This window comes from Heterobasidion irregulare, assembly GCF_000320585.1.
Source record: "Heterobasidion irregulare TC 32-1 unplaced genomic scaffold scaffold_05, whole genome shotgun sequence".
Lineage (NCBI taxonomy): Eukaryota > Fungi > Basidiomycota > Agaricomycetes > Russulales > Bondarzewiaceae > Heterobasidion > Heterobasidion irregulare.
The window spans coordinates 1136828-1159873 of record NW_009258201.1 but is presented as its reverse complement, the minus strand read 5'-3'; the positions used below and the strand labels follow the sequence as shown (position 1 = coordinate 1159873).

General features: G+C 50.6%; 9 protein-coding genes across 9 annotated transcripts; 5 read left to right on the top strand and 4 right to left on the bottom strand.

Annotated features, from left to right (window-relative positions):
- The first annotated feature begins 240 nt into the window (after window positions 1-240).
- On the top strand, window positions 241-2391 carry HETIRDRAFT_151844 (Hypothetical protein). Its single transcript, XM_009548014.1, has 3 exons — window positions 241-386; window positions 437-2270; window positions 2340-2391. The coding sequence occupies exons 1-2, from the start codon at window positions 303-305 to the stop codon at window positions 2264-2266; spliced, it is 1914 nt and encodes a 637-aa protein (XP_009546309.1). The 5' UTR covers window positions 241-302; the 3' UTR covers window positions 2267-2270; window positions 2340-2391.
- Window positions 2392-3180: 789 nt separating this feature from the next.
- HETIRDRAFT_125150 (uncharacterized protein) lies at window positions 3181-7560 on the bottom strand (the record flags this gene model as incomplete). The annotated part of the gene is made up of 23 exons (XM_009548013.1): window positions 3181-3373; window positions 3430-3525; window positions 3585-3858; window positions 3974-4085; window positions 4484-4501; window positions 4552-4643; window positions 4671-4732; window positions 4781-4967; window positions 5018-5059; window positions 5115-5149; window positions 5252-5348; window positions 5397-5478; window positions 5534-5641; window positions 5698-5757; window positions 5818-5895; window positions 5953-6200; window positions 6251-6327; window positions 6380-6415; window positions 6469-6581; window positions 6642-6916; window positions 6974-7054; window positions 7110-7224; window positions 7261-7560. The coding sequence occupies 23 exons, from the start codon at window positions 7558-7560 to the stop codon at window positions 3181-3183; spliced, it is 2781 nt and encodes a 926-aa protein (XP_009546308.1).
- A 274-nt stretch (window positions 7561-7834) lies between these two features.
- On the bottom strand, window positions 7835-9338 carry HETIRDRAFT_64983 (uncharacterized protein). The gene is made up of 9 exons (XM_009547602.1): window positions 9146-9338; window positions 9052-9085; window positions 8942-8990; window positions 8813-8891; window positions 8581-8765; window positions 8396-8521; window positions 8267-8329; window positions 8035-8212; window positions 7835-7978 (listed from the first exon to the last, which is right to left on the bottom strand). Exons 1-9 carry the CDS (start codon window positions 9306-9308, stop codon window positions 7935-7937), a joined length of 921 nt encoding a protein of 306 aa, XP_009545897.1. The 5' UTR covers window positions 9309-9338; the 3' UTR covers window positions 7835-7934.
- A 192-nt stretch (window positions 9339-9530) lies between these two features.
- Window positions 9531-10751, top strand: HETIRDRAFT_173361 (uncharacterized protein; the record flags this gene model as incomplete). Its single annotated transcript, XM_009548012.1, has 6 exons — window positions 9531-9560; window positions 9616-9641; window positions 9696-9858; window positions 9926-10268; window positions 10396-10539; window positions 10654-10751. The coding sequence occupies 6 exons, from the start codon at window positions 9531-9533 to the stop codon at window positions 10749-10751; spliced, it is 804 nt and encodes a 267-aa protein (XP_009546307.1).
- Window positions 10752-11704: 953 nt separating this feature from the next.
- Window positions 11705-13745, top strand: HETIRDRAFT_64981 (uncharacterized protein; the record flags this gene model as incomplete). The annotated part of the gene is made up of 2 exons (XM_009547601.1): window positions 11705-12883; window positions 12941-13745. The coding sequence occupies 2 exons, from the start codon at window positions 11705-11707 to the stop codon at window positions 13388-13390; spliced, it is 1629 nt and encodes a 542-aa protein (XP_009545896.1). The 3' UTR covers window positions 13391-13745.
- A 12-nt stretch (window positions 13746-13757) lies between these two features.
- On the bottom strand, window positions 13758-14927 carry HETIRDRAFT_125147 (uncharacterized protein; the record flags this gene model as incomplete). Its single annotated transcript, XM_009548011.1, has 1 exon — window positions 13758-14927. One exon carries the CDS (start codon window positions 14925-14927, stop codon window positions 13758-13760), a length of 1170 nt encoding a protein of 389 aa, XP_009546306.1.
- Window positions 14928-15160: 233 nt separating this feature from the next.
- Window positions 15161-18310, top strand: HETIRDRAFT_440014 (amino acid transporter; the record flags this gene model as incomplete). The annotated part of the gene is made up of 12 exons (XM_009548010.1): window positions 15161-15560; window positions 15605-15684; window positions 15918-15951; window positions 16005-16478; window positions 16560-16650; window positions 16707-16753; window positions 16806-16886; window positions 16945-17222; window positions 17325-17450; window positions 17518-17545; window positions 17594-17984; window positions 18044-18310. 11 exons carry the CDS (start codon window positions 15161-15163, stop codon window positions 17926-17928), a joined length of 1974 nt encoding a protein of 657 aa, XP_009546305.1. The 3' UTR covers window positions 17929-17984; window positions 18044-18310.
- Window positions 17367-20503, bottom strand: HETIRDRAFT_147668 (Serine/threonine kinase domain-containing protein). Its single transcript, XM_009548009.1, has 12 exons — window positions 19995-20503; window positions 19723-19942; window positions 19412-19671; window positions 19219-19350; window positions 19000-19160; window positions 18865-18939; window positions 18461-18799; window positions 18020-18402; window positions 17594-17963; window positions 17518-17545; window positions 17412-17449; window positions 17367-17387 (listed from the first exon to the last, which is right to left on the bottom strand). Exons 1-8 carry the CDS (start codon window positions 20399-20401, stop codon window positions 18359-18361), a joined length of 1638 nt encoding a protein of 545 aa, XP_009546304.1. The 5' UTR covers window positions 20402-20503; the 3' UTR covers window positions 17367-17387; window positions 17412-17449; window positions 17518-17545; window positions 17594-17963; window positions 18020-18358.
- Window positions 20504-21188: 685 nt separating this feature from the next.
- On the top strand, window positions 21189-22853 carry HETIRDRAFT_64973 (uncharacterized protein). Its single transcript, XM_009547600.1, has 6 exons — window positions 21189-21287; window positions 21343-21434; window positions 21484-21544; window positions 21600-21709; window positions 21763-21906; window positions 21956-22853. Exons 1-6 carry the CDS (start codon window positions 21245-21247, stop codon window positions 22481-22483), a joined length of 978 nt encoding a protein of 325 aa, XP_009545895.1. The 5' UTR covers window positions 21189-21244; the 3' UTR covers window positions 22484-22853.
- Window positions 22854-23046: the final 193 nt, after the last annotated feature.

Here is a 23046-nt window from a genome sequence, read left to right as displayed (position 1 = left end):
GCTGTAGGATGTTTCGCTGTGAATTGTCCTGGACACGAATCGATGTAACTTGTGTCTCTATATTGTTTTGTATTCGCAGTGGTTGGTCCAACAATAAGTGATGACGCTCATGGACGAGTGTAAAAGGATATATTTGGATCTCCGCACGAGTCGCAGTCTTCGGCTTTCAACCTCTTTCAACGCGTTCAACTGTCTTGTCGAAGTCAGCACTCCGGCTCTGACGTTCTACACCCAAGTCATAAAGTGAAGTCGCGCTATTTAGTGGGCAAATCATCAACGCTTCAGCTCAAGTCCCATCCAAGATGAGTTGGAGGGAGCACCTCGCCCTCGGGGTATCGAGCTTTCATGAGAACAAGCTGGACCTTGCCATCGAACACCTTTCAAAGGTGGGAGTTTATGGTCTCCTGCCTTCCCATTGATGCCAACCGTATCTCAGGCAATTGAGGAAGCCGAACATCCTCCTGTTCGACATTCGTTGCGGTTGTACGATTCCAGAGCTGCTGTCTACGAGCGACTTGGTCAGACAAAATATGCGCTTCGGGACTCAAGGAAAGTCATAGACTGTGCTCCAGATCATTGGCAGGGCTATGCGCGTTCTGCGAGGCTATTTTTCGAGCTGAAGAAATATACGTCGGCGCTGACAATGGTTGAACTGGCTTTGGAACGCACGAAGGACAATCCCTTGAAACACGCGGCTCGCCGTGCCGCATTGAAAGAGCTGCGAGATTCTATTCGTCAAGCTCAGGACAGGAGTCAATTAACCATAGTGTCGACAATGGAGCGATCTCCTGGTCTAGCCCAGGAAAAGGTCAACTATCTAGAGAAACTCCCCATCGAGCTCATAAGCCACATATTCGTGTGTGCTGTCTCTGATTCCCCCGTTACCCCAATCATTCTGTCGCATGTCTCTCAGCCTTGGCGCTCTCTGGTGCTTTCCCTCCCTTCTCTCTGGCACGTCCTAGTCCTTTCCACCGTACGACCCGTGAAAAAGGCTCGGTTGTGGGCCATCAGATCTGCCAACCGGTTGTCTGAACTGAGCTTCTCCAAAGATCTAAACGAATATGACAATAAAAACCTTCACGAGGGAGAGGACCCTCGGCGTGGAATTCTCCGCGCACTAAGGGGTCTTCAATGGGAGCGGTTGAAGATTCTCAGGCTAGGGTTCGTTTCAATTCCTATGGAAGGGTTTTGGAGAGAGATAGGCCAGGCGGACATATGGCGGCATGTGGAAGAACTAGAATTGACCGGATGCGACGCGGATGAGTGGCCATGGTCATCCTTAGTCACTGGCTCTGATGATCACAGCTTCACAGAGCATTCAACTTTGCAGGCTCAATCCAAGCTTCGTTCGCTCACCCTTCGAAATGTCCGCTGCCTCTGGAAGCACATGACCAGTACCATCCACAGCCTGGTCTCAATAAGGATCTATGACCATTTTCGGGAGCATGACTGCCGCCCTCTACGACAAGTAATGCAGGCCAATCCTAACCTCGAGGAGCTTATTTGCTACTGCAGACCAATCTTGATACCGACAAGAGATCGACCGACAACCGCTATCCCTCCACTTACGCTCAATCGCCTTCAGCATTTAGAGCTCGCCTATACAATGCCAGCACGCATCATGGTAGAAGGTCTCAGCTTACCTTCTCTTCGTATTCTACGATTGACTGGTGTATCCGATGCATCGCACGTCCTACAATCAATCGTGGAGAATCCGCAATCCAGCCTCGCTGCGCTGACTGAACTTACCATCGGCCGCTTCTCACTCGAACCGCAGCTTATCATCCGCGCTCTTCTTCAAGCACCACAACTGGAAACATTGCAGCTTACTCAAACGGCAATCGCTGTCAACGAAGTGGTGGAGGTACTGACCACCCCTGCGACATCTCACAATGAGCATTCGACGGACCCTACACGCTCTTCTGTCGCTTCTCTCCCTTTGGTTTGTTCTGCGCTGAGGAATGTGGACCTCTCAGGTTGTCACGGTTTGAGTTCTGGACCTCTTGTCAGAATGGTCTCCGCAAGATTGGCCTTATCGGCCACTGGTCCTAAGGATGGGTCGGTGGATGAAGGGCTGTCAGAGGATGTAGGACTCAGCACAGAAGCCGGCTTGACTCCTGAGGCTCTGTCGGTTTCACGAATTCAGACGCTTATTGTGAACGAATGTCCCCGCGTTGAGGCAGACGTCCTACCTTGGTTGCGTGGTAATGTACCTCGATTTAGTTGCAGATATATGAAGAAAAAAGCGGCTAGCTGGAAGCGTTAGACTAGTTGAGTGGATACTCTCGTTGATTTTTTTTTCGGTATTATTGTCTAATTACGGAGTACCATATGTCTAGACGTGTACCGTATGTATCTGCGTGCGTATCGTAATAGTGTCCATCTGACCATGCTGTGCGCTGCAATGAGGGGCACGTGTGGACCTCATAGAAGATGGGTCGCGGTTGCGAGAATTATATGGAAGTATAGTAAGTAACGTACTGGTGTCTGAGTTTGCGCTACGTCCGGTGTGCCGACTGTAGCCATGTGCGCATCGTTTCTGCCATTCTCCTCTCTGCATCATTGGTGTGTCGGTGTGTGCGTATACCCTCTCTGCATTCCTTGACTGAGTTGCGCGGTTCGGCGCTCTGGTACCTCTCGTCCGTCTTTCCCCTCTCCTCATATTCCCCGGGTCATCCAGCTCCGTTCCGCTCGTCTTTGGTACATTGACATCTCCAAAGGTGGCCTTGAACCGCTGGGTTTCGTTTATGAAGGTGAATAGGTGCCTGAACATCGCTTTGTTGGTGAGTAATTTCGATAGGTCCCGTCCCGCTCTTGTCCTCTCGTTGATTATGTCGGCCTTCCTGACTTGTACATGAATATCCCAGCTGTTACTTATTGTAATCGTTGTAATTGCTATATGCTCTTCCATAACACCAGATAATGCTCGACCGTGTTCCAAAGGAAGCTGTCTCCATGATCGTAGTCTCTTGCGCATCCCGAAGGGCTGAAATTCACTCGGAAGAACCCATAGGCTTGAGGAATACTGTTATGTTTGTCGTCGTGCGTCTCATATATCAGGTGCGACCACGACGTGATGTCTGAGACGACTGAGTCGGTCTCCGAACTTGACGTTGACAAACCAGCAGCAGTCACTATCCACTTCCGTACGAGGTACATCCGAAATGAATTCTCGGGTCATCATGCAGTTGCTCTTCCCAGAACTTCATTCAGCCGCGTCTTCAAGCCATCGGGATCCTCCTGTAGTTGACTGCTGATATCCCAAGCCAGGAACCGCCGACAAATCTCCTCCGCATCTTCCAAATCCTGCCGTTCATCCACTGTCATCTCCTCATCCAGGAGCTGTGTTATATTGTGTGTCTCTAGCAACTGGCTGGTGCGAATGAGCTGATAAGCTCCCTAAGTCTGATGCATGAGGTGCCCACTTACCTAACATATTGAGCCCTCTGGACGATAAGATGTGGGATCCCGAATATTTCTGCGCATTTTGCAGCATGAGAATGCAAGGAGAGGCCTGACGCCACTCTGTTTCACCAATCGCATCTGTCTACCCTACTTTATTCTTATCAGAACATGGATCTCACCTGTACAAATACGTTATTTTTTCTCCGGGATTGATCCTGTTTGTGCTTTCCGCGTCGCCATCATGTTCAGGTGGCTTGCTAGCTGTTATAATGTCTCCGTCACTCGTCGTAAATATGACTTCCATATGAACGAATGACACAGGAAGAATTCGTGGATTGAATATTCCTTCTTCTTGAAACAGTTCGTAAAAGTGCGTTGCAGCTACTACCTTTGGGCAGTCAGGTCCACGCGAGATGAGGTGCTTCAATACACCACAGAAGAGGCCTGCACCATCTAGATACATCAGAAGAAAATGACAAGCGAAGAGCAAGGGTGGTCAGCGCCGCGATCTCAAGAATAGCAAGTGACGAGATCAATAGATAAATGTCGAACAGAAAATTGCACGAGCCTGCAGAGAGTGTCCCCTTCCCAAATTCGTCCAAGAGGATCAGAGATCTAGCTGTCGAGTTCCGCAAAGCCAGAGAGACTTGATTTAGGTCGATCATCAAAGATGATTGCACCTGATGTATCAGCATGAGGAGGGTCCATCAAGGGTCCGCTGAGAATATGTATGAAGGACTATAGAGAATCACTTTAGACACTGATTCCCGACTAGATACCCTAGTAAAGACTGTCGTGAGGGTTTGTCAGCCATAGGACTCAGAAAGCAAAGTCTGAATGTTACTTTTGTCCACGATGCCTAAGGTTGCGGATTCTGCGGGTACAAAACTGCGACAAAATGAGTTGAAACAGGTTCGTCTCATAAAAAGACTGACCATCCAATCTATCATCGTCAGTTCGTGACATGTCTGAGGGATTGCATAGAATCTACACACCTGCGCCATGAATTGTATCAACGCCGTCTGGGGTATATTTCAAAGATGAGAGTATAATATTGTGCCGAATGATTTACTCCTACCTGTTTGAGAAACACACTCTACAGAAGGTGTGGTCAGTGAGGGATAGAGGAAATCAATATCGGACAACTTTGCCGCATGCGTTTGCTCCTGTGCAAATCAGAACACCGTTTCCTAACAAACCTCCCCCCATATCATCATTATCGTCTGACGAGGCATGTACTATAGGATAGCTGTCTATTCCAGCGCCTCCCACAAGAAATATATCATTTGGTACGAAAGCGTCAACGATCTGTTCTTGGAGTGGGTGGCTGTGGCAATATTAGCGACATGGATGGCGACAATGATAGCGTGCATACCGTCCTCGCTTGATGAGGAGTACGTTCTCCTCGGTCATGCGGGGTCTGCAATAATTGAAGGAGGTGGAAGCACTCGCAAAACAAAGTAAGCAATCCAATTCGGCACAAGTATCACAGGCCTTGGTGATGGCTTGATCATAGACGAGTATTCTCTCCTTTAGAGCGTGAATGATCTCGATTTCCCGGTCTTTCAGACGGCGTGAGCTTGGGGTCAGGAAGAAAGCAACGAACGCATACCGACGATTGAAGAGTATAAATCGCCTATATGGGTGTCCAAGTCTTTCAACCGGTGAGATGTGCACCAGGTAGGTTGCTTGAGATCCCAGAAACTCACCATGCATCTTGTCGCTCTTAAAATAGACATGTGACCTAGAATATGTCAATCAAATGAGCAGAATGAAAACACTGTCAACAAACGAACATACTCTGAAGAGAACTAAACGAATAGTCAGAACGATGCTGTTAGATCACAAATTGAAAGATTGTGCCTGAAAGGTCCAGTCATCCAAAGCATGTACTCCTTCGTCCGTCCTCCATTCGTCCAGCATCGGGACACAAATGAGAAATCCTGAATAGATCTCAGTAAGCAAGCTTGTTAGCTTGATGACGATCTCACCTAGCTGGGGGAAATAGACAACGTTGAGGGATGTCACATAGTTGGTCGGAATTGTTTCGCTTATGTCCCGGGCCACTTTCGACTTCATGGAAATATTAAAAATCAATTTAGAGCCCCTCCATAAGCTCTGGGCGCACCAGAACGGCGTCTATGCCATTGTAGACATGCTTTCGATTGTCGAGCTCCTCGTCTATATGGGGACGAATGCAGATCCTTGAAGATAATGTAGACTCTTCCCAATCGATCTGGGAAAGTGACGTTGGAACCGAGCAACCAATGACGAATCCAGGTGGATACATACCGTTTCGTTTATTGCACTACCGATTTCCTTGAAATTAGAAATATCCAGAGCTATGACCAGCTGAAGAGAAGTAAGAGGTGTTTTCGCCTTGAGACTCATGAATGTAGCGATCGATCATACCTTTTGAATGACTTCCACGTCGTTACTTGCGCTCAGGTCCTTCAATGTGTCTCGAAGCAATGCAGAATGGAAGGTGAACTGTATTTCTGACCGATCACTATCTGTGACCAGTCACTTGAGTGAGTAAAAGTTCACCTTGATGAGTCCCTGCCAATCTGCAATTCCGGCTTTGCCCGTCCTCATCATGGACAGTATCCGAGGAACGTTCCTCATCCCCTTGAGGTGGTTGTGCATCACATTTGTAACGACGAGGTTTTCAGATCGAGTAAAACATGCGACTGCGTCGTGGCGCGCCTTGATAATATCGATAGACAAAGACGGCCGTAACAGCCACGACTGCATCAGACGGCGTCCTAAGGTGGTCATCGTGTTGTTGAGAATGCCTGTTCTAAAATCAGCCAGGGTTCGAACCCATACCTCCGGGGAGACATACCGAAGAGAGACAAGCCTTCCTTCGTCTTATCTGAGTGTATGGACGCGTGGCTTTCATTCTCAAAAATCTGCAAGGCGCTGATCGAGCAATCAACAAGACACGTCTAGAAGCATATAAGGTATTACTCACTATAGGGCGTCTGCATTTATCTGCATCACCGTGTCGCTGGGCCTCCATTATATACCTTCGCACGTAAAAAGAACAACCAGAAGACATACAGCGAAAGCACCTCGATGTCAAGGATGTTCAATCCCCCTACACCTTCATTTTCCAAGTCCCCTGCAACGCATTCCCGAGCAAGATGATCGAGCAACGCGCCCATCGATCCGACCTGTCACAGAAACACAATTTCATCTTGAACTTCGTCCAATCAGTTGCAACAGGCGCTCACACACAGAGGGGCAGCATCCACAGATGCAAAGTTAGACATTCTTATAGTCGCGTTCCACCGTCGCATGGTAGGATCTCCGTCCATATCCCTTCTGTTCTTCATGAAGTCGTAAGCGTTGCGCGGCTCCGAGGAAGAATCTATGTCAGAGCGGCTTTCTTCTATGTCATACGTAGAAAGGTCGGAAAACAGCTTCAGCGAGAGAAGGCGATTGCGCCCCTTTCCCGGTAAGAAATCCTTATGAGGCCTGATCTGGAACATACCGCCTGCCTCATCCACTGAATAACATGGTCAATATATGCGCGTATATACTGAGAGTATGTCGTCAAACATACTGTAATCACGACAGACGTTCATGAAATCGTCGTCGGCCTTGGAACTTGTGAGTATAAAGTCGGGGGAGATCTGATTTAGCACTGCGTTCCAAAGAGTCAGAGAAATCTGACATTGTAACGCGACGTGATACTCAACGCATTTTTGTCAAGTCGAAATGATGGTTTTCTTGTGTATCCTCTAATGCATGGATGATACATTTCACAGGATCGTAGTAAGCGCAGCCGATCTTCCCGCTGAGTACACGGATGAGCTGTCAGCTATCATGAGCGCGTATACCCACACTCACCTGAAGCATGAGGCGGTCAAGCATATCTTGATTCGGAAGTAGCCGTGTCAGATTTGGTGTAAACGCATCCAGAGCGCTTACTTTTCCCTCTCGATCGGTTTCTTCTGAACTAGCCGCCCCTTCGCCCTCCTCTGTGTCTCGCGATGCACCATCCCACCTCACCTTCTTCTTGTATTTTCCATCTCCAATGGGGGATTGTTGATCCTCTGTGTCGGTGAAGGAGTCGTCTATCCGCTGGCGCTTCAGACGCGTTGACGTTGTACTATGTGATGCCGGCGAGGCCCGAGGATGTCCACCCATGGGAGAGGTAAATGAAGGGGGTGGATGCTACGGAGATAGGTTGATGGCTAAGGAGGGGTACACCTGTAGGTCCAAAGAACAGTCCTTACTCGGATGATGACGTCGCGAAGTCGACCCACGTGCCCAATGTGTCCGAAACTGCAATCTGAAGCCGCAAACAGGATAGAGTCCTCCTTCCTCGATAAGCCAATTCTGCAAGGACCGCGCCAGGAGCACGGCACAACGACATGCCCTCGAAACTCTGATATGGGGCGATAACTTTCACTTGCGCTATTCGAAATGCGGAACAATTTGTCATTGAGTGGAGCAAGACATGCGAACATACAAAGCGATCGAAAACAGATGTCCGACAACCCAATCGCAGGGGAACCAGTTCACTTTTTCGTCTTCAAAAGATCCTTCATATCGTCCTTAGTCACTGAGCGTCGATATATCAGTCAACCTGATCTCCGAAAAGAAATCGCAGCCTCCTACCGTTGAGAAGAAGAGAGTCCGAGTCCAGCATAACTCTGTTCCCTGAAGCAGCCAACAGAGACGCGATATCGCGAGCTGCCTCCAGTCTTCGCAAGGACAGGAAACCCTTGTTCGTGCGTATAGCCTCCCCGATCAACTCGGCACTCTTGGCCTCACCCTGCGCTCGGACAATGATAGACTGAAATGTTTACAATTAGAACCCGCGTCGGATTACGATATCATTCAAACTTACCTGTTTCTCTTGGATTGCTTGATCCACAAGGAACGCAGCACGGAACGCTGTTTGTTGTGCGACCTATACGGTTAGCTCGACATGAGCAATGCTGTGGCTTCGGGGAAAGAAGTGGCCGAAGACACCGACCTGCTTCGCCTCCACTGCGTGAGTGAACTCGGGAGAGAACGCGACGTGGGTGATAGAGACATCATCCAACACAAGGTTGAAACGCAGTGCACGGCGCGTCAGGTTCTCCCTGACCAAACGAGAGACCTAGAGGTCCATCAGCACGGGATCCAGGACAGAGACTACGCTCCAAAAGAGTAGGATACCATTTCACGTTGCGTGATCAGTTGACTCGCGTTGAATTGAGCCACGACACTCTTGAGCACTTCATTCACGATCGACGGGAGTACGCGTTCGTCGAAATCTTGGCCTAGCTCCCGGTAGATAGTTGGCAGAGCCTGTGGAGAAGGTTTTGACAGAACACGGCAGGTGATATTGACCATTTGCAAGTCTAACTGAAAATTGAGTAGACATAGGAATTTGAATCGTAAGACGGACCTTTTGTGCCAGTCAAACTGGCAATGCTCCGAGGTTTGGCTCGGATGTCGAAGAGAATTGGGGTTTCAAACCAAGGAATCTACAAATTTCAATGAGACACGAGCACGGAGACGATATGTGAACACACACCATCAGGTGAGTCCCTTCGCTGTATACGTCCTCGGTCACACCGTGCAACCTGAATTCGAGACCTCCAACTTCGGCCCTGAAATGCCGTGAAACATTGTGAGGATACGCACCTTGTGTACTTGATAGCGCGATGTCCACCATCCACTGAAGAAACGTTAAGAAACGTCGAACGATTTCAACCTTACAAAGATAGATGGAACACACCATTAAACAAACTGGCATTCAGTGTGATGCCTCCAGCAATGAGAGCAAGGACGAGACCACCTCCTGCGAATAAGCCCTTCGGGTTCCCTCCAGGAAAGCTGCCACCGCTTCCTGCCTTCTGCAGTTGCTGCGCAAACCTTCGAAATGCTTCCTGGTTGCTCATGAAGATGGTTGGTGCAGTCGATGCCGCTGTGGAGGTGTTCAACGTCAGCCAGCTGTATTCTGCCGAGCTCGGAGCTTGCCGAAGGATAATATTTCAACGGCTTATATATGTTCAATGACTTTCTCTTTCTGACTACAGTAGCAGTGAGTAGACTTGGATGCACCTGCTTCAAATCAACGGGACACACAAGTAGGACTTAATCTGTGTTGACACACCCTAGATATGCTATCGAGCGACAGTTTGAGCAACGCTGTATGTTGTCTCCAGCATTTTCCAAGTATCATCATACCGATCCCAGCCTTTTCAGCTGGGCTGGATTTCTATCGCGTGCTGGTACGGTTCTGCGATACTGTGTACGGACCTTTACGACTGATATGATATCAACAGGATAGTTGTCTACTCCCCTCAAATATTTGAGAATTATCAGCTCAAGTCCGGGGAAGCCCTCAGTGTGCTGTTCGTAGCAGTATGGCTGTTAGGTGATTTGTGCAATCTTGTCGGTGCCAGTATGGCGGGCCTACTCCCAACTGTCATTCTATTAGCCATCTATGTAAGCTTTTTTCTTCCTTCCACTCGCATCGTGCACTGTATATTGAATTCGCGGCCGGGCTTTACAGTATTCTCTCTGCGACATCATTCTTCTGTTCCAGATCTACTATTACCGGAGGAGGAAATCAGTCGCCCATGCTCGTTCATCAGACATCACCGTGAACGATGCCTCAGAAACCACACATCTGCTTTCCCAAGCCGATGGCGAATTGCCCACGGTCGAGGGAGTCTACCCTCCGAGGCTCCAGCTTCTGAAATACCTCGGTGCAGTTATCTTTGTTTTTGCCACCGGCATCGCCGCCTGGGCTATAAGCGAGAAGCTTCATCAAGGCAAAGAAGACCCATCACGGCCGGAGGAGATTCTTGAATGGAGGAGCCAAGTATTGGGATGGATCAGCGCCGTCCTGTATTGTGAGTAGACTTTGACATTCATCGTGAATCTCTTCCTCATGCCGAGACCTACAGTGGGGGCCCGAGTACCACAGATACGCGAGTCGCCCCTGTTCTCTCGAAGTCTCCAAGCTGACTGGATCTGTAGTGAAAAACTTGAAGACTCGATGCGAGGGACTGTCTCCGGGACTGTTTTTGTTTGCGATCCTGGGGAATTTGACCTACGGGCTGTCTATCTGTGTGTCCTCCACAAAAATAGACCACCTCATTGCCAATGCAAGCTGGCTGGCTGGTCAGTTGTCATAGTCCTACAGATGTCTGTTCGGCACTGACAGGACTGACGTGGCGCGCGCAGGAAGTCTCCTGACCGTGTTCTTGGACATATTTGTGAGTGAGCGTGCTGCAGCGGATGCGAACGAGCTGACTGGGGTACCCGCGTGTGCAGGTGCTATGTCAGTTTGTATACTATCGGATGGGGGAGCATGCGTACAGAAAGAGCAGTAGCACGCCAGGGTAGAATAAAAGAGACGTAGAGTAGCTGTATATGAAATGAATGGCAGGGAGGGCAAGCAGATAAGGGACCGGAGGCGGATAGGCACGGACGAGCCAGGGAGGCGGACTGGTGTGGTCGGGTTTGCGCGCGAAAGGATGGGTGGGTCTGCATCCATCTGCCTCGTTCCCCTCCTCGTGTTCAGTCCGTCCCGTTGCGACGACCCACGTTGCAGTCACCCACAGGCGCTTCTCGATGGCTCGCCCCGCTCGAAGGTCGACACGCCTTCCGCCTCGTGCATGCCATAAACACGGGAGCCAAAATGCTCTTTATCATCGTGAGATTCGTCGGACACCATAAAACAACCCTTCTCCATCACGTCTTCCACCCCATCCCTGGTATCCCTCCGAGCTCGTCAATCATGCTCGAGGCTCAAGGTATGTTGTGGCAACACTGTCGGGAATTCGGAGTAACGATGCCTCGTTTCAGGCTGAACAAGATTCAAGCGTCAGTGCTTGCTCATTGTTCATAGATCGAGCCCGCGAGGACCAGCAGGCGCCAGCGGGTCGCAGTGCCTACGCCGAGATCAATCTCTTCGAAAAGGCTATAAGGACAATTGCCCTTGTCCGACTCCTCTACACTTTCAAGACGTCCCCTCATCATGCCCCGCCAACCCCGATCTCCCGTTATATGCGCTGAGCTGAGTTTGAAGCCTGATCCTATCGCATTTCCCTCCTCCAATCGTGCAGATGGCATGAGGTCAAAGCAGATACAGCTCGCGACCTCTTCACCCCATGATCACTCTATCCCGCCACACTCTCACCATACGACACGTCGTCGGCCACCTATAGATGCATCCCCCAAGTCAAACACTTTTTCGAGCGTCTCGCTGGGCAAAGCGACTGGGACATTGGCGACACGCGGCGCATATTCGCATAGCATGCAACTTGCTCGAAATGCAGGCGGAATGGCGGAGCAGTCGATCCCCCACCTACGAGAGGCGATTTCTAGTCTGGAGTCCAAGATGGCATCGCTCATGACGGAGCGCGAGAGGCTAGAGTCCCGCCTTGAGCGAGCTGTACGTTTGCGATCTCCCATCCAGCGCCTTCCAAGCGAGCTACTCGCATCAATCTTCGCAATCGGGGCGTTAGAGATGGAGGAGGAGGATCCGCTGATACTGGCGAATCTCATGCTCGTCTGTCACTACTGGCTGGACGTGGCTGTCAATACCCCGGTGCTGTGGTCGCGCATCTTGGTGAGCAACCACGATTCCTTGGACAAGGCTCGGCGGAAGTTGGCACGGTCGAAGTCAGTTCCTCTTGATATCTGTATCAGCTTCAGCCCGCAGATGGAGTGTGGCGACAGAACGATGGAGACAGTTGTTCACGCCATGGATCTCCTACAGCCGTCTATATGGCGATGGAAGACATTTCGTCTGGTTGTACCCAATCGAGCCCAAGCTCATGCGGCACTTGCTCGTTGTCAAGATCCCGCCCTCAAGCTCGAGCTTCTGCAGGTCAAGATTTTCCACTCTATGCAGGAAGATCACTACTTGCTTCCCCCACTGCCCCTCTTTGGAGGCCACCTGCCCAGCCTGAGCACTTGCTCGTTGGCTTCATTTAATTTCGGTTGGGACGTTTCTGTAGTCAGTGGGCTCCGTTCTCTAGAACTAGGGGGATACTGGAATGACTTATCACCTTCGGTCGCCGTCATTCTCGACATCTTGCGCGCTTGCCCAGATTTGGAGGACCTCGTTCTGCGGAATATGTCGGATGTTGATGCAGAGACGTGCCAGGCATACGACCATGAACCCACCTCAGATAAACGATACTCGTCTCGCACCATCCTTCTTCAGCGCCTTACGAAGATCTCATTCTACTATGCCGGCATCAACCGCACGCGGGCTGTCCTTAGCCAGTTGTCCTTCCCCACCTTAGAGAAGGTGGAATTGTGCTACATGGACGACGTCACATCGCTGTTGAGTCATTTGAAACGGCAGTCTCTGACGTCGTTGCCGTTACGGCGCCTCCGAATCGAGACATCCGTGTTCAGCGAGCTCGAGCTGGCGAAGCTTCTTGGGCGCGTGTCTTCTCTTCTTACCTTGGAGCTTATCGATGTCGAGGACGCCTCATCTAGTCTTCTGAAGGTGCGTAAGCTCCGATGATCTATGTGACCTTTTTGCTGACCCTCCTGTGGCGTGCAGGGCCTCTCAGTACCATCCGTGGTGCAGACATGGGTTTGTCCAAAGCTAGAAAGCCTGAGTCTTGAAGGCTGTACCTCATTGGACTGGGATGCCTTACGCGCATTTGTAGAATCGCGACTACCACCACATTCTCGCGCGTACCCACGGCTAAATGCGAGCTCCGCACTCTACCTCCCTGCGCCGAGAACATACTCCACCTCTGTCGCCGTTACATCCGGCCGCCATCCAAATCCACCGCAATCGCAATCACAACCTTCCACTCTCGGCCGCTCGCACTCAGCACCACCGAAGACATCGGTTCCTCTCACGTGGCCTCAGCGCCTGAAGAGCATCGACCTCACTCATTGTCACCAGATCAGTAAGGAGATGATCCAATGGCTCCGACTATACGTCGCGGAGGTGAAGTGCGATACCTCGAGGGGGCCATGGAGCGAGTCAACTTTCTCGTGACCTTGGGTGCTGTCGACAAAGCGGGAAGTATCATCTCTATGTAAGTACCTTATGCCTTTTTCAAACCCGAGTTCGGAGGGAAACTTGGTCAATTTTAATGTATCATATCTTTCTCTGCACCACCTGTTGTCTTTGACAAACAGTTTGCTTAACGACAGTGCTTACTTATGCAACGGCTTAGACTTTTCTTCATCTACTTCACGACATTCACGTTCTTCTTTCTGTTCAAACGCATGCTCCTGATTATTGGCTTGAATGTCTCAAAGTGTATTTTACTGTATCTGTATATTTCAAAGATTACATCCTTCCGAGTACAAGCAGGCCTGTACATATACAAAGGCAGGTTTGCTCATGTATCTGTCGACTGTTAGTTATGATTAAGATAAGCCAGCATTTCCTGTCGCCGCTCCCTCTCCTTTCGTTGCAGCCTTTCAAACCCCCTCCCCCCTTTCCCCACTAGGGTCTTTGTCCGACGGAGTTCCTCCCCAGCTTGGACATGCGCCTGGAGCGCAGCGGCGTTATGCGTAACCCGCTTGATGGAGGCGCGATATGGACCTTCGGTTTTGGCTTTCAGACCAATGCCAAGGCGGTCAGATTTGAGGACGGTCGCGATCGGAGTGAGAAGGGCGTTTTGAGAGGAATGATCACGGACCATCACATCAGGCTGCTGTGGCGGAAGGGAAGAGGAAGATATGATTTCGATATCCTCGCCATCTTCACTCTCTGATTCGGAGAGCGTGAGGTCGATCACCTGGGTATCCTTTACCTTAACCATACCCTCATCCACTGTAATCTCCTCTTGTTTGACCTTTATATTGTGAACCTGAACTTCCGGCCTTTTCGACCCTGAGCCTTGACCCCCTTCTAGGCTCTCTAACCTTACGTCGCCTCTCCTAGCGACACTTCTGCCTAGCCCCTCACCCTCGTTCCAGCCATGTCTCTGCAGCATCGCCCACCCCCTGTTTGATGGCCCAAGATGTAAGAATATAGGAGGTTTCAAGGGCTGATCGGCGGGTGGGTCTCTGGAAAGGATATCAGCCAGAGTGCTCGAGGGCGCAGGGGTCGAGGACGAAGCCGACTGCGCGAGCGCGCGTGAGATGAACCAATCGCGGTCTTTTCGCTTCCCCGTGCGAGCTGTCGACGTGAGAGAGTGCGAAGTCGATGTAGATGGTAGGCATACACTGGATGATTTGGGGATCTTGGCTGGAGGTGTATCTTTCTGGTCAGTGCGTTGGGTCAGCGTCCTATACCAGCTTGCCAGATCCTGTGGTTTCTCATCCTGTTCAATGTTCTGCACAGGCTCAGGGGAGTTGATGATTATATTCCCCCATTCATCATAAGGAAGCGTCGCGCGAACAAAGCGAGGGGCACTGGCTAGGGAATGTCGCACGCCGAACGTGAACTCTGTCTGCCACGGATCCTCTTCCTCGCCGTGGGGCTCCGGCTCGCCTATAGTTTGCCCTGTCTCAAGCTGTAAGCGGTCTCGGTCGCGAATGGGGTCATAGTGTGAGCGAATGTAATGGGTGACTGTGGCCATCGAACCACAAGGTGAAAGGGTCAAAGGAAAGGAGTATTACAGGCTCGGGAGGTCGTGGGAAAGTGAGGCGATGGGTTCGGCGGCGTCAGTGCTCGTCAGACTTGCGCAACCAATCCACTCAGCCTTTCTATAGATAAGTTTCTGATATCGTTGTCCGCATGGAGCAATGCCCTACAGTTTCACAACGTTAGCACTAACGAGCTGCCCCACCTCCTTCACCCTTGACTCCATACATGCCCGCCAAGGAGTCAGTTCCGCTACTCTCTGGGCACGACAGAGATGATCACGTTTCCGGAGCTCAATATGGCACAATTGAGCGCCCAGCGAATGTTCGCGCTCTGACCGATCGGTGCAGCGAAGGTCCTGACCACTCTGTTGCACTCCCCGTTGCCTTTCTCGCCGTTCCTTCAGTGGGCAAGATGTCTGGCACGCTTCACCGAGGTCTGTCCTCACGGCAGGTGCAGATGATTGCCATCGCGGGTACCATAGGCACTGGTCTTTTCCTGGGTACTGGAAGATCCCTAGCACAAGGCGGTCCGGCGAGCATGCTCATATGCTACGGTTTCGTCAGTATCATCGTCTACATCACGCTCCTTTTGCTGGGAGAAATGGCCACCCAGTATCCTGTCGCTGGTGAGTGTCTCGTGCCCTTACCCTTGAAACTTCTCTTCGGACAGGCCTCGTTGCATCGAAGGCTTTTATTCACTATATCCGTGTTCTCCTTTCCTATGAAAACGGACTGCTTTGGCCTATCGCAGTGTGCCGCCGCGATGGTCTCATGATATCGCACCCACAGGCACCCACTAGTAGAAAAGACTTCTACTATATATAGCTCCGAACGTTCCATCGTAGGTCCCTGTGTCCCGCTTAGGAAGGTTTAAATTCGTGGGCGCGCTGGATTGCCAGGAAATCCGTGCAGTCGGTTTCCGTGACTGCTTATTTCGATGCGTCTACCGTGGGTTCAGGTCCCTGTACATGCTCCTTCTCTAGTCATCGAGCAATCCTCAACCAGCCTTTTCTGATTGTACTTTCTCTTACTTTGTCATTCGCTGATAAACAACACCACGTTGCACCTAGGGTCATTCAATGCATACGCCACCCGATTTTTTTCCCCGTCCTACGGATTTGCCCTCTCTTGGAATTACTGGTTTAATGATGCCGTGTCGGTGGCTTCCGACCTAACAGCTGCTCAACTGGTACTCGGTTTATGGAACGTGCCGCATCCTTGGATCATCAGTCTAGTCCTTTGGGTGTTCCTCGTAGGCATCAACGCCATTCATGTAAAGGCATACGGAGAACTTGGTATGTCCTTCTCAATTCAATGTATGCGATGCACAATCAGAGATTCAATGCACAATCAAATAGAGTATTGGCTCTCCTCTTTGAAAGTGGTCACGATTGTCATATTCATCGTGATCGGCATCCTCGTCAACGCCGGCGTCAACCGCGAGCATCATTACATCGGGGGTGAAAATTGGCGCATCGCGGGCGCTCCGTTCGTTGGAGGCTTCGGTGGCTTTGCGCGTGTGTTCGTGACCGCCTCGTTCGCATGTGAGTGAAAATGTTTTTCATGTCAAAAGTAATCGCGGTGACACTACATACAAATGACTCACGCGATTGTGTGTCTTCTAGATGGGGGAACAGAGAGTCTAGGTATCACGGCAGGTGAAACAAAGAACCCGGGCAAAAATATGCCAAAGGTGGTAAAATTTGTTTTCTGGCGGTTCGTACCAATTTAAAAACAGATCGGTTTCGCTTTTTCTAACTCCTTGCTCGTAGAATCTGGCTATTCTACATTTTGAGTGTCTTGTTAATAGGCTTAAATGGTATTTGTGTTTGATCCAACCCTCCCCTCATTTGATTGATGCAGCTTTGTAGTCCCATGGGACTATCCCAATCTCTCCAACAAGAGCACGACAACTTCGCCCTTCACGATCGTGTTCTACGAAGTCGGTTCTAGTAAGGTCATCTTGCTGATGCTGTTGCCTGAACTATTCACGATATCTTGTCTACGCAGATACCGCCGCATCATTCATGAATGCTGTCATCCTCACCTCTGTCGTCTCCGCCGGTAATCACGCAATGTTTGCGGGCACACGCGTCTTGTATGGTCTCGCGTCCACCTCTCCAGTGCCTCAAGCACCGCCTATATTTGCATGGACAACACGCAACGGCGTGCCCCTCCTCGCCCTCCTCGCCACGAGCAGTATCAGCGCATTGTGTTTCGGCAGCAGTTTCATTGGCAACGGCGAGCTTTGGGGGTGGCTGCAAAACCTTGTCGGTGTGTCAAACCAGGTGGGTTCCTACTATCCCTGTTGCCCCTGTTTCTATCGACTGCCCTCTCCCCATTGCACTTCGTGGTACTTGTAGATTGATGGGATGGTCATATATGTATAGATCGCATGGCTTTCGATCGGTATCGCATCGTGGAGATTCCGGAAAGCATGGGTCAAGCAAGGACGGCCGCTTGAAGAAATGAAGTTCCGTGTAGGCTGGACATGGCCTTGGGGCCCGCCGTTCATTGTACGTACCCTGGACTTCGACCTTCTACCCTTCTTCATCCTTACGCGCCTCGCAATGCATTTCATAGATCATTTCGGTGACTGCTCTCATCCTCAGTATGTAATTATTCTCGCCTTTCCATCGTCATCTAATCTTGGCAATAGTCCAAGGCTGGTCCTCGATCTTTCCTACCTTTTCCGCAGTCGACTTCGTCTCGTTCTACATCGAGATCCCAATCATGATCATCATGTACCTGTTGTGGACGGTTCTGCAGCGATCGAATGCACAGTTATCAATCCTTCCCGCTCCATCCTCGCCTGACCTGGTGATCCCAAAAGGCCGGTGGTGGTACACTGATACCGTCGACACTGGTGTTGTGGACCTGCGCCGTGATGAGTATGTAGAAGTCGAAGAGGACAGACATGAAGAAGAACAGCGGGACAGGAGATTCAAAGGAAGGTTGGGGTATGGATGGCGACTGTATTACCTCGTGGCCTGAGCAGGCCGCCGTGTGCTGCCAGCTCTATCTTACACGTAGGCGTATGCACCTGTGCTGTACGTGCCGCACATTGAGTTCTCTTCGAAGGAAGTCTCAAAGATCTGCATGATGATAGAATTATTTCTTCCGGCCAAAGATAGCCCGCTGAGCCTAAGGCGAAAGATCGGTACTTAAAAGGGGACTGGTCAATAGATCTGACCAAGCGCGACGGAAAAATTATGATGTGATCCATATGAATGGGGCAGAGATCTGTACGAATGAGTGGATTGAGGGCGACGTGGTGAGCAAGTGATTGACAAAGTGACATAGAACAGCTACTATCCAGATGGTATAAGGTAGTGAATGTAGAGGAAAGAAATAATAAAAGGAGAGTATATCAACGAATAACCGAGAGCAGTCTGGAAAGCAATGCAGGAACGGAGTGGGGTGATTAGTTCGGGCTTATGGGCATGTTGCTGCCATCGTATGAGAACCCTGTCAAAACAACAATCAAGTTAGCCTTGATGTCATGGTGGTCTGACATGACATGTACCAGCGAATTGAGCTTGCACGGTCTGGGAGAGCTGCGAATCCTCGACGACGGAGTCTAGCGGAGCCTCTGCGGTGAAGACGGTGTCAAAATTGGAAACGTCGACCGGGCTAGACACGCTCGGCTTGAAAGGAGGCTGGATCTTCTTTTGGATCAGTCGTTTCCAGTCGACCTTCTCAAAGAAAGCGTGCTTCTTGATCTCGTCTGCTCCATTCACTCCCAGGCGCTGCGTTGGGTCACGCGTCAGCAGTCCGGTAAGGATGGACTGTGCCTTCGGACTGATGTCTTCCCCAAAGACGAGAGGGTCATGCAAGATCTTCTTGTACATGTTCTCCGTGTTTTCTGAGGGAAGGTGCGGGCCTTAATTGATCTACTGTACGATTGCCGAAACGATCAATGGTGCTTACCATCGTAGAATGGAGGCAGGCCAGACAGCATCTCATACAGCAAAACGCCCAAAGTCCACCAATCAATCGTTCGGTCTGATAATTTGGCTTCAACGTCAGCACCTTACATAGCATGCATGAATGGATGAACGCAACTATATCCAGATCCGGAGAGGATCTCAGGTGCAAGGTACTCAGGTGTCCCACAGAACGTGTTTGTCTTGTCGTTATCCTTCATGTTCAACTTGCAAAGACCAAAATCGCACAAAGCAATATGACCAGTGTAGTCTAAGAGGATATTCTCAGGCTTGAGATCACTTTGATAGGAGCAGAAATAAGCAGACATCAAGACGTTGAACGGATAGGAACACCGACCGATAGACGACATCCAAGTCATGGAGATGTTCCAAGGCGCACAGGAGCTCTGCACTGTAGAATCGGCTTCGCTCTTCGTTGAACCGATGTTCTCGCTGAAGATGATGGAACAGCTCGCCGCCGTTAACAAAACTAAATGATAAGGAACAGATCACTGAGTACAGGGATAACAATAGTCGTATGTAGAACATACGCAAGGACAAGATAGAGTTTCTGCTCAGATTGAAAGCTGAACTTGAGCGGTACAATGAACGGATTGTTGACTCGTGCAAGGACCAATCTCTCGGCAAGGGTATGTGTGATTTCATTCCTATTCACGATATTGGCCTTGCGAATGGTCTTGAGGGCATAGATTCGCTGGGTATCACGCTTGCGGACCTGCATCACCTTTCCAAAACTTCCCTTTCCGATGACGGTGATGAGCTCAAAGTCATCAATGCTGAGCGTTTGTCCCTATAATCTGATGCTTGAGCACGGGGAAGGCGATGTGGACGAGGAACTTACACTGCTCGGCTGGAAAGCGACACCGATCATCAGCTTTCCGGCACCCCCGTTGAGATCGTACCATTGATCCTGAGTACCCATGTTGTCAAAGTCTGGCGTAAACGTGATGCCTCCCATGAAGATATCATTGCCCATGTCATCTACACCATCAGACCCACGCTTGGGCTCATCGGTGCGCAGGTAAGACTGGATGGAGATCTCGGAGTTACGCGACACATCACTGACTACAGCATCAGAAAGCTGCAAGAAGTGGGAGAGCGTTGGAGACATACAAGTGAGCCTGATACATGTACAGCGGCTTCTCGAGCTCGCCACCAAGCGGCGTGATGAGGATCTGATTGACCTCGAACTCCATAACAAGATACGGGAGCCACCAGCACTGTGTTCGCTGAACGCTGTCCCGCTTCGCCTTGCCAGCAGCGGCCAGACGAGACTGTGTCACACTGGATGGAGACATGGCAGCGGCCACCTGAGCCTGCTGAGAGGACATGGCGGACTGCACCGCGGCAGGGACAGCAGTGCCGGCTGGAACTGCGAGGTTCTCTGCCCATAGGACGCGAATGGTGAGCATGCCCGTGCGCGACAATGGCTTGTCATCTGGAGTGGGAGTAATGGACCTGGTGGAGGCATCGTCGGCAGCGAGATTTGCCTTCTTGCTTTTCCCGAGTTTCCAGGACATGGTAGTGTGAAGGAGAGTGGATGTGGGAGGAGATGGGAGGGGGCGGGTATGTGGGAGCTAAGACCTGCTTTGCTCTAGATATATGCTCGGATAATCGAATTGTTGTCTAAGAGACTTCCGAACAGATTTTGACCGTTCCTTCCAGCCACCCTCCCACGGCAATCCCCGCCCGCAACGTCTGCTCCCACAAAGGCTGCGTTCGTGGCCACTTCCATCGCAGATGGTGATCCATCCTATGATGTATATGTTGTAGATCCCCTCAAAGCCCCTTGATCCCCTTTCAACAATCCCGAGAATTCGTTTGCATTCACACCGGCCGCGGGTCGGCAGCGAAGCTTCCTGATCCCTGACAACACTGGGATCTACTTGGATGCGCTGTCACTTAGCTTGGTCTGGCTGAGTGTTCTAGACTGACACCCGGTTGTCCTTCAAGTACGTGTAATCATCGGTAGTAATACACATACACATATACCTCCCTCTCAAGATCGGAGAAGTTGAACCAGGCGAGGAAGCGGCATCCGACTATGTACATAGCTCAGCCGCCGACCATGCTGCCAGGTGCCCTGGGGATATGTTAGTGTCTCATTCTATCTCATTCTGCGGCATAGGGGTTCCGGCTAGGTGTGGTGATGCATGCGCATAGCGTGCGGCCTTGAGAGTTGACGACCATGGTGGAAATACAAAATGTGGATTCATCGAACACCAAAGTAGTCAACGTGGAGGAACACGCGGCTGTGGACGGCTGATGCTGGCTGATGTCAATTTGTCAACTCCGCTCCCAAGTGCCAAACCCCAGTTCTCTCACTACATACCATCACCTCAGCTTCACTCCTTCTCTCCCCAATGTCTGTAACTCTCCAACCTAGTAATTCCCTAGGGTTCAATCGTACGCGCTGTGCCTGTTCTTTGTCTCCAATTTTGTCGTGAACGATGCTACCTAGGACCCCTCACCCAGACCGTCAAACGCTCCCTCGCCATAACCAACCCTAATGCTCAGCCAGTTGCGTTCAAAGTCAAGACCACGGCGCCCAAAGTGCGCGCACTTGACTAAATTACCTTTTGGATGCTAAACATCATCGCAGTTGTATTGCGTGCGACCCAATTCAGGAACAGTGGAACCAGGAGAGACGGTGGAAGTTCAAGGTATTCTGTTTCGTCCCTCCTCTCAAGGCTGCGCTCTGAACCCGCAGCGCCTCAGTCATGCTCCAGGCCATGAAAGAGGAACCTCCGCTCAATGTCAAATGCAAGGACAAATTCTTGATTCAAAGCACTCTCATCACGCCCGACAAGGGAGCCTCACACGACATTGTGAGCACCTAATCCTCTATTACAAACTATGCCTAATTTCTGAATCCCTCCAGTGGACTGTCTCCGAAGGAGAGGATCCGGACAAAATCAAATCTCAAAAGATCAAAGTCGTGTACTTGCCGCCAGACGGACAAGTCGTGGAAGAGGAGGATGAAGGTCATGCGAACCAGCCTTCGATGATTATTCCCGGCCCATCGGTACGTTCCTTTGGCGTTCTCTATATTTCTATGGCTGATGACGTTACAGAGATATGAGACCGTGCGAGGAGCACCATCAGTTGCACGCCCTGCAGAGTCAATCATGCAACGCTCATTAACTCCGCCCGCTGACTTTAGCGCCGCGCGCGAGGACGTGCACGAAGAGCCTGTTGTCGTCCCCGAATCGCACTCCGGCAACGTGGGCGTGGTAAACGTGAACGTGCACACGCCGCAACCACCCACCCCACCTGCGGCACCCGTACCGATCCCCGTTCCTCCTGTCGTCGATCCAAATCCCCAGCTCCTCGCTAAGCTGAAAGAAATGCAGTCCGAGAACCAGCGACTCCGCGCACTGCTTGCTGCTGTCCCCGACCCCAGTTCCGTCGCATCCAGCGGGACAAGCCCAACGGAGCTCAGACGGCGACACAGGCCTACGTCGGACGACGGCACAACAACGGTGGAGTCTGACGTGGGGACGTATTACGACGATGGTGCTTTGCAAGCAGAAGGCGTGCCATTGCAAGTTGTCGTTATCATCGCGCTCCTCATCTTCATCACAACATATCTATTCTTCTGATCGGTTTGGCCCTTCTTGTTAGCCCTATGATGGATATGGTTTATAGCGCATGATCGGTGTGGTGTCCCTTGTGTCTCGCCCCGCGTCATGTTCTTATGCATGCGTACTTTTCTCATCTTTCGACTACTTTTGTTGATTCGGGTAATCTGTCTAGATGTACATACATATAACACATCCTGCCTCAGTCGTCTTCCAACTTTGACTCACAGCAACCTTGACTCGCAGAAACATCTTGTCCCCTCCAGCTGCTCTGCGTTTCGAATTCTCGGCATCTCTTTCCTTGTACATATCGACTCCATCGCACTCGTTCCTTGATAAATATGTATATGTTCCTCAGTTTCTCCGTCCTATCCATACCCTTTTTTATTTCTGGTTACGTTCTTTTCTTGTCCAAGTACACAGCGCTCTAGCCTGCATGTCTATCCATGCCTATCCCCAACTCTTGAGCTTGAGTCTTCAGAGATTCAGATATTCATATTCTCGTATGCTCCGTCTCAGTCACCCAAACTTTCATTGGAGATTCTTTAAATCCATAGATTGCCGCGCGACAAACGGCAGGCTTG

Excerpts from the sequence above, each read along its gene's own strand:
- HETIRDRAFT_64973 (XM_009547600.1), top strand. The coding sequence starts at position 21,245 with ATGTCTGTAACTCTCCAACCTAGTAATTCCCTAGGGTTCAATC. Across the intron at positions 21,545-21,599 it reads AGAGACGGTGGAAGTTCAAG|TCATGCTCCAGGCCATGAAA; the intron begins GTATTCTGTTTC and ends GCAGCGCCTCAG. Across the intron at positions 21,710-21,762 it reads AGGGAGCCTCACACGACATT|TGGACTGTCTCCGAAGGAGA; the intron begins GTGAGCACCTAA and ends GAATCCCTCCAG.
- HETIRDRAFT_64983 (XM_009547602.1), bottom strand. The coding sequence starts at position 9,308 with ATGAGCAACCAGGAAGCATTTCGAAGGTTTGCGCAGCAACTGCAGAAG. Across the intron at positions 8,991-9,051 it reads CGCGCTATCAAGTACACAAG|GTTGCACGGTGTGACCGAGG; the intron begins GTGCGTATCCTC and ends TCTCGAATTCAG. Across the intron at positions 8,330-8,395 it reads ACGCAGTGGAGGCGAAGCAG|GTCGCACAACAAACAGCGTT; the intron begins GTCGGTGTCTTC and ends CTAACCGTATAG.
- HETIRDRAFT_151844 (XM_009548014.1), top strand. The coding sequence starts at position 303 with ATGAGTTGGAGGGAGCACCTCGCCCTCGGGGTATCGAGCTTTCATGAG. Across the intron at positions 387-436 it reads CCATCGAACACCTTTCAAAG|GCAATTGAGGAAGCCGAACA; the intron begins GTGGGAGTTTAT and ends ACCGTATCTCAG.
- HETIRDRAFT_147668 (XM_009548009.1), bottom strand. The coding sequence starts at position 20,401 with ATGTCCTGGAAACTCGGGAAAAGCAAGAAGGCAAATCTCGCTGCCGAC. Across the intron at positions 19,943-19,994 it reads TACATGTATCAGGCTCACTT|TGATGTGTCGCGTAACTCCG; the intron begins GTATGTCTCCAA and ends TGCTGTAGTCAG. Across the intron at positions 18,940-18,999 it reads CCTCTCCGGATCTGGATATA|ACCGAACGATTGATTGGTGG; the intron begins GTTGCGTTCATC and ends CCAAATTATCAG.